General features: G+C 41.5%; 1 protein-coding gene across 2 annotated transcripts; it reads right to left on the reverse strand.

Annotated features, from left to right (window-relative positions):
* Positions 1-1781: 1781 nt before the first annotated feature.
* Positions 1782-6291, reverse strand: eif3k (eukaryotic translation initiation factor 3, subunit K). Of its 2 annotated transcripts, none has more exons than XM_003448955.5 (8): positions 6110-6291; positions 4864-4962; positions 4364-4484; positions 3697-3771; positions 2961-3027; positions 2691-2768; positions 2308-2433; positions 1782-1929 (listed from the first exon to the last, which is right to left on the reverse strand). In XM_003448955.5, the coding sequence occupies exons 1-8, from the start codon at positions 6169-6171 to the stop codon at positions 1898-1900; spliced, it is 660 nt and encodes a 219-aa protein (XP_003449003.1). In that variant the 5' UTR covers positions 6172-6291; the 3' UTR covers positions 1782-1897. The 2 variants fall into 2 exon arrangements, with proteins under 2 accessions (XP_003449003.1, XP_005474914.1); XM_005474857.4 differs by having other exon boundaries at positions 3697-3774.
* Between the last annotated feature and the right edge of the window lie 2177 nt (positions 6292-8468).

Below are 8468 nucleotides of genomic sequence, written 5' to 3' on the forward strand. Positions count from 1 at the left end.
CAAACTCAGCAGCCTGCAACAAGTGCTTTAAGCTGATACTGTGATACTGTCAAAGGAGGTAACACCTCAAATCTGATGAAACACCTGGCGACGCATAGCGTTTTTTTTTAAAGCCGAGAAATGCGCCGTGTTTGATAGCTTGCTGCGAGACATCACACCGAGCACATCTACTGCGGGTGTGGTGCCTGTTATCGGACCCGGAGTTAGCAACATCCCCCAAAAACCCGAAGAGTAGAGTCCTGGCCCCTAGCCCTGTCAGCGTAGCAGAAATGATGACGGATGATGATGGCAGCAGCAGCCGTTCTCTTCTGCGTGAGTAGCTTCATGTTGTTCGTGTGTAATTAACGTTGAGTACGCTAACCACATTATTACATTAATGCATGTAAGGTGAACTAGCAAACACCGTCGTAGTTACATGCGGCTGTCTTCTTGTTTGATGGCAGATACTCCTTCACCCTGGCCAAAAAGGCTAAAATGACCAAAGAAAAAGTGGAAAACAGCTAAACGAGCGAGGGAGGGAGAAAAAGAGTCGAAAAGTAAGAGATGTCACCGACCAGAAACGGGAGATGGAAGCATGTAAATATATAATATATATATACAAAGTTGACCCAGACAACAAAGTAAAGCTAGTTTTCGGCTACAAGCCCGACACTAACCGGACGTATTAGCCAGAGGTCCTGTTTTATGCCTTTACGGTTCGGAGCCGCGGACCTGTTTTATATTCGCGCGGAATAGTTTTCTATATGAGATCGCTGCAAAAAGTGCAGCCTTACCTCATGTCCACCTACTGTTACTCATTTATATTAAGATTTAAAAATCTAGTTGGTATTGGTATGGCGAGTAACCTTCAGTAAGAGTAATAAATCACACAGCACACATTCTGTACATTCATGCAGTTGTAAAAAGCATAATAATATATTAAGTAGTCCAAAGTATTCAGAATACGTTATTCTCATTGAGTAACGTAACGGAATACGTTACAAAATACATTTTGGGGCATGTATTCTGTACTCTGTAGTGGAATACATTTTAAAAGTATCCTTCCCAACACTGAATATTGAGAAAACCTTTGTTTTCTTACAGTGGAGTAAATGTGCAGAGTTACATCCACAGACCCTGAAGTTAAAACTTAAGTGCCTTACACTTTAGCTACCAGCAGGGGGCGCCTCCTGAAAGTTCAAAAATAAGACGGTTCAGATATCTACAGAAAATATGGAATTGTGCTCACTTAACCTTTGACCTTAGTTAACACTTTCCAGATATCTTTACGGGCCATTTACTCCTTGCAAATATTACTAACTGACTCATGTTAAGATGGTGAGGCCAATAACACCCGCTCACGGCTTTATAACGGGAACTTTACAAAGCAGCAGGTGACTCGGACATCTTTTACATACAGTCATGTTATCAATGGTCCTTGATGTACTCTAACTTTACACTAACAAACAACCCCAGAAATATTATCTAGTTTTAATCATAAAATCTAAAACATTTCTCACACACGAATTTGAGATTTTAGTACTGATGAAGAAACCTCTGAGTAGAGCGTAAAGCTGCTGAGCAGGTGAACTACGAGAAGTCACCCAACTTCCTCTTACATCATTACACACTCAACATGCAGCAAACTTAAAATTACAACACCATCACCACAGGATGACTAAGCAGCAGCTTTAATCCTCCTTAAGGCTTCCCAACAGCTCCCAGCCAACGCCCTGATACCGTTTAGGAGAACTGAGATCAATAATCAATCAATCAAGAAGCAAACGCAGACACACACAGGCTGGAAATGATAAATTACGTTTATTGAGAAACGTGTGATTATGAGACTAATGACCTGGCTGACTCCATCATAACTGCTGCGTGTGTGTGTGTGTGTGTGTCTCTGTGTGTGTTTTCATCACTGAGATGTGGCCATGATGCTGGATACACCTGTACAAAGAAAACAAAGGGAGAGCGGGGAAAAGAGGAGGAAATGAGGTATGAATATTAAATCTCTGACTTCACTTCCAGTCACAGTGAAACAAATAACACACACAAAAGACCAGCAAGGACCCGAGTTTGTCATGGCTCAAAAATGGGTCTATGAGGGGGTGCATTTACTTACAGTAATGAGTCTTACTTAACAGGATAAACCAATGGATTTTATGCTGATACAAATGAGATCCCATTTTAAAAAACATTTTTTTAAATCAGAACCCCGGTGATTTCCCTTTTGTAAAACAACACAAGCAGTTACAACGATGTGGCGTTCAAGTGGTTTGATTCTCGGTGGGCTTTTTGAACGATTAGCTGTGACTTTTCACTCACTCTCAAAGTCGATCTTCTCCACGATGTTCTTGGGCTTGACGCTCTCCTCCTGGTTGTAGATGAAGATTTGTCCGTCCTCGTTCTCCGTCCAGCCGTATTTGTTCATCCACACCTTCACCTGCGTGTCTGCACACACAGAAAACAGAGGTTCACACAGGTTCACCACCAACATCGAGTCCAATCGTCCGCTTTCCTTTAAAGGTGGCTGATTTATACTGAGCGGTGCCCATTAGAAGCTTCTGCAGCTGCTGATTTAACAGATACGCGTCATCACATGTCACACAGTCAAAACATGGCAGCAACTTATAGTCTTTAAATATCAAAGGTTGATTTCTCTGAGACATTTGCCAGGTTTTTACACGTGTGTGTGTCAAAGGTCTTACCCAGCGGGTCTCCGAGCATCTCGGCCAGTAAGCGGCGATCGATGGTCTGGTAGGTGATGCCCACAACATGGCAGATAACTAAAAAGAAAACATTCGAGTTTTTATCATGTTCAGACAGTGTCATGTGGTTTATTCTGAGAATTTGCATCACTGCACTGTGTGGGCATGTCTGCCCTGGTAATTTTCCACAGGTTGTTCGATAAAACCACCTGTTTGTGTTCAGTGTCATGGCCCGCTGCCCACCATGCTGAGTCAGAGGACGATACTCACACTTGCGCACCGAGTCCTCAAAACCAGTAATGCCATCGATGAGCTCTCTGTTCTCCTCTAGACTCGTCTGTCCGGGACGGGAAAGAGAGGAGAGGAAACAAACATCAGCTCGAGAGAACCAGAAATCCCGCATCACAGAAATCAGGAATGTCCTGAAAAGCACTCAGGGATGAATCGCAATTAGGATTAAAATGATAATAAAAACTGTTTTAAAGGTGCTTCGAAAGCATTTTGACAAATAGAAGAAGAATACTTTGTTCAAAGAGCAACTTGGATGTTAGGGCCCAAAACAAACTATTCAAGAAACATTAGGACACAACTCATTCATTCAGTTCATACTAAAACAAAGGGAACAGCAGCAGGCGAGGTTTGAGGGAAAGATAAGCACTGATGACGCCGTGCATTGAGAACTTGTTTCTATGGTCAACCAATCAACGCATGCAAGCGTCTGGACCAATCACTTCAACTTGCCCTTTGACCTCTGCTGCTCCTGCTGAGAAAGAAGAAGCAAAAAAGAAAGAAAGAAAAGCACAAGAGAGCCTAAAAGCTGAATTCTATAAGCTACTTTGTTCCCACGTTTCTTGAGAAAAAAGGCCACACTATCACTAATAGTTTCTGGAAATCATGTGCTCTCAGCACAGCCCTTCAGCTGATGGCGTTGTTGAGGTTTTATTGTGTTTCTCTTACACGGATGCAGAGATTTGTGTGCATGTGGTTCACAGTGTGAGTTTCATACCCAGAAGCTCTGGAAGTGGCACGTCTCCAGCAGGTTCCCCAGGTAGAGGATCTGTCTGATGGGTCGCTCCTCCTGCTGCGACACAGTAGTCAAGGAAATGCCCCCCGACCCCAACACAGAGCCCACCTCCACCACCAGCACCACCCTGATCTGTTTATACACAGCCTTGCACAAAGATTCTCTAACACCACCGACACGGCTTTAATCAGAGAATTTCTGACATAATTAAGAACACCCACTCGACAGACTTCCTATTCCACTGGGAGGGCTCTCAATACACTCCACAATGAACAGGGCCCCATGAAGGAGTTTAATGACCTGCATGAATGTGCAATTCAGACAAAATATCGATACTATTTCTTTTTTGTCTAGAATGGGGGGAAATAATTATTTTAGCTGTTTAACTCAATTCACCGAGGATTACATTGGGTATAACAAGAGGTGGACCTCCATTAGCCACAATGGGGACATTTCTACTACAGCAGTGTAAAAGGATTATTATTCATACTCAGCAAAATAAAATAAAGATGTCTGTCCAAAGTGCGACAGAAGTATGAACTTCTAATCAACTTCTTAAAGTTTCCATGACTCCTATCAGCACACAGATTTTTGGAAACTTTAGAGAACCCAGAATGCAACGCTCAGAGAGAAAGCACCAAAAGGATACGTGTGTCTGGTCGATCATGCACTTGCAGAGTGTGAAGTCGGTGTGTGGCAGGTTGGTCAGAGCCTTCAGCAGAATCTGTGAGGTCACGTGAGTCTGGAAGTATGCTGGATTAAACTGATACCTGCACAGATGTCAAGATTAGAGTCATCACCACTCAAACATCAACGTATCCAACAGGTAAATAAAATAAAGACACAACTAAATAGCCAATCACTGTTCTGGTAGATTGTTTAGAGTCGGTAATACTTTCAGCAGTGTCTAAAAGTCGCTTTCTTTGCTCCTGAAGGCAAGTCTGCTGCTTCCTCGAGCCGACATCCAGCAGAACTATTCTATTCTATTCTCAGTAGAGGCAGAGACTGGGTTGCCTTTGTTTTATGGTCAGAATCACGCCATAGTCAGGGCTTGACTCCCCTACTGGATAAAACTTCCTCCACCTACTTTTTTTCCTAAGATTTTAATTTTTTCACTTTATTTATAGTAAAAATCCTTATGTAACTTACAGCTTGAGCACAGCGAGGTTTGCTTCCAGGTCGTAGGCATTTTCTCTTGCTTGTGTCTCCACGTAGCGCTCTAGCGTCGCGAGGTTTTCTGGGTTGTACCTATGAGGAGAGATGAGATTATTATCCATAAATAAAAGCAGATGTTTCAGTGCTGTTTTTTTTTTTCATTTATATGCTTTATAAGCTTAACATATGTTTGTGAAGTGTTGCACTACATCTTCAGGATAACCCTGATTCTACTTGCCATCCCAGTGGCCCTGATATTGTATCCGTGAAGACTCTGGAGATATTAATCTCAAGACGTCTCCACATCATCAAACCAACTGTACTTGGTATCAAACTAACTGGGACTCAGGTGGATGCCTCCCTGGTGATCTGGATAGTTGACTACCTGACTAGCAGACCACAGAGTGTGTGCCAGACAGCATGGCCAGACACTATTGGACAAATCTTCACTGGTCCTCTGTTCAAGCTGGACAGCAACAGGAGAACGTTCAGCAAAAGACAATGCAGAAATCATTCCCACCTGTGGCCATCAAACTTTACAACTTCTCCTTATGACATCTGGACTTTCTAAAATCGACATATCGTCTTTCCACATTACTTTTTGTTTTTTTGCTTTGTTTTTTATATCCTAACTGAGCCTCTACAACAAGGCAATTTCCCTCGGTTAGTCAAGTATTCTGCTTACTAATTAGTGGTCATTCCAAATCACAGACGGTGGAAAGGTCCACCAGTTGAGCTTCAGGTGACAACAGCTATGTTCATTTTCTGTGTGAAAACAGAAAATAAACCCTGATCTGATGAAAACAATCGTTCAGTAAATGACTTCCTTTGTAAAAAAAAAAGAAAAAAAAAGAAAGAAAGAAAGAAAGACCTTTAATCGCTGCTTTTTACCTGAACAAATCTCCATCTAATGAAAATCAGTAAACAACAATAAGCCACAGAAGCCAGATTCTTATTCTATGACCAATACAAACTGTTTGTAGTTCAATGGAACAAACCCGGCTACTGCTAGCTGCTGTAAAAATCCCACACCAACATTAAACACATGTTATCCAATATCTAGTAACACTGACTTATCATTTCATTAATACCATGTTGATGTAGTTAACCAACAATAACACTCGTTTAATGAGGCATCAAGCTTCCGTGGATGGGCTAGCCACCACTGACTCACTGCACCAAACGTTAGCTCGCGATATTAGCAACCAGGCTAAGCTCGGTCCGCTGTTGTTCTTCGTACCTGTCGATTCCTCTGAGAAGCTTCCCCACGTTCGCCCTCATCTGCTCGATAGACGACGCCATCTGGTCCAAACTTTCAACTGAATTTTTTTTAGCTAAAAACCCGAATTAACGCCGCACGTGGGCCGCAAAGTAGAAAGGCACCGGGGCGGAGGGAGAAAAAGGTCGGACCGGAAGTGTCGACGGACCGGTACGCTGGCGGCAATGCCGGAGCAAAGCCCAGTGGAAAGTCTTTCCGCGACTTTTTTCCCATTATAATCTCCGTAAATGTTTCAAAAACGTATCTTTAGTCTGTGTCCGATGGATGTTGTAGCAAAAATTAAAGCTGGTTTTTAGTAAAGCTGGTATCGGCACTCAGCAGCCTCTTATTTGAAACGTTATCTAAAAAAATAAATAATTAACACATTTTAAAAACAACAACAGAAAACCACCCATCAACATCAGTGATCACCAGACAAGAGAAAAAGACTTTTACTGTTTGAAACTGAAACTACTACATGAACTTCATGGTTTTTCTAGTTTTGACTTTAAATTTCAGGGTGTAATTTGACATGACAAGTACAGTGGAGGAAACTTCTCCTTACTGCTCTCTAAAGGAGCCGCTGCAGCAAATCAGATGCCTTTTTAGGATCCTTTCTCTTTCCCTCCTGCCTGGCAGCTCCATCTTCAACATCCCTTTGTCCAGTATATCCACTCTTCCTTCCCTACACAAGTCCAAATCTTCTCAGCCTTGCCTCTCTCAAAATCATAATACTTTATTAACCCCATGTGGTTACATAATTTCTCTGATTGAATTATCTTCCTGTCCATCTTCAGCTCGACCTGTTTCTTTTTCATTGCCATTGTCTCCACCCTGTCTCCTGCCCAGGTATTTAGACTCATCCCCCTTATAATCTCTGCTCCTTTGATCTTCACCTACCCACCTGTCTCCATCTCATTCAAACACATGTAATCTGTCTTTCTTCTACTCTCTTTCAATGGCTCCCTAGTCTCACTACAGACTTTAGCCAGAATGCCACCACTTTAAAATTCAGCACACGTGTTGCTTGTTAGAACACCATTAGCGATTTTTTACATTTTCACCTAAATGGGGACTTGAACCCTGGACCATCATATTAAAAGGCTGATGCTGCCATCTGAGCTATTCAAGAACTGTGTTGGCTGAATACACCCCTTTATCCCAGTGCTTTAAACCTAAACCAAATACCTTAATTCAAGGCGGGGAGCAGGAGTGTTATGGCTAATGAAACAAAGCTTTTAGGTCAATTGAGGCTCTTTTGGATGAAAATCGTGGATAAAATTATTTAATTAATTAATTTCTTATAATCCATCACAATAATGGTGAAGTCTCTCAGTAGTGACTCTGCAAGTAAGCACAGGGTCAAGAGGGTCAACATTGCAGTGAAATGTGTTTGACAAGCAGAACGCAAGCCTCTCAGCAGTGTAAAAAAACAGTACAGTACAGCAGTACAAATTTGAACAGTGCAAGATTGAAAAGTGGCAATGAGTCCAGTATTGCACTAATGAGTATGAGTTTTTATTTTTCTTTTTTATTTTATTTTAATACTGATAAAGTGAGTGAACAGTGCAAAGAGTAGAATATAGCTACTCGAGCAACCGTTAAGATAGTCGTCGTAGAAGTGAAAACCTAAGATTTATTTATTGTTCAGAATTTCTGACATTAATATCTAATAAATTTAGAGCAGCCGAGCATTACTTGTGAAGAGGCTTCATTAAGCATCCATATGCAGTCTTTTCTTTTGCTTTTTTTTTTTTTTAATTTATGAATAAACTGTTTACATGACAGACATACTAACAGCTAGTATTGCTTATATGTAAGAACCGATGATATTTTATATAACATATACGGTGGTCCCTCGTTATAACGCGGCCCACCTTTCACGGCCTCGCTGTTGTTGTTTGATGTGTGTTTTTTTTTTAAATATTTACAGCGCATTGTGTTCTGTGTCCTGATTGGCTGTAGACAATTGCCAATCGATCGTCTCCTGTCTCCTGTACAGTACAGAATGCGTTTAACTTCTCAAATTTACATAAATCTTCGATCGCTAGCAGTGTGAGTCTGAAGTCCTGTACTGTACTGAACTCTGAGGGTGTTTAAACAAGAGAGAAAAGTGTGAAAATGTTCATGCCTGTTTGAGATAAGTGTATAAAGGGTGTAGCGAGGGGTTTTTACAGCCTTAAAACATCTATGATAATTGTAAAAAATAAAGTTGGCTACTTAGCGGATTTCATCTATAGCGGGTTATTTTTAGAACTCCCGTGATAAACGAGGGACCACTGTATAGATTAAGCGTAACGTAACGACTGATGTCCAGTTTGCAAAGTCAAAATCAGGACTA

The sequence above is a fragment of the Oreochromis niloticus genome, linkage group LG14 (genome assembly GCF_001858045.2).
Source record: "Oreochromis niloticus isolate F11D_XX linkage group LG14, O_niloticus_UMD_NMBU, whole genome shotgun sequence".
Lineage (NCBI taxonomy): Eukaryota > Metazoa > Chordata > Actinopteri > Cichliformes > Cichlidae > Oreochromis > Oreochromis niloticus.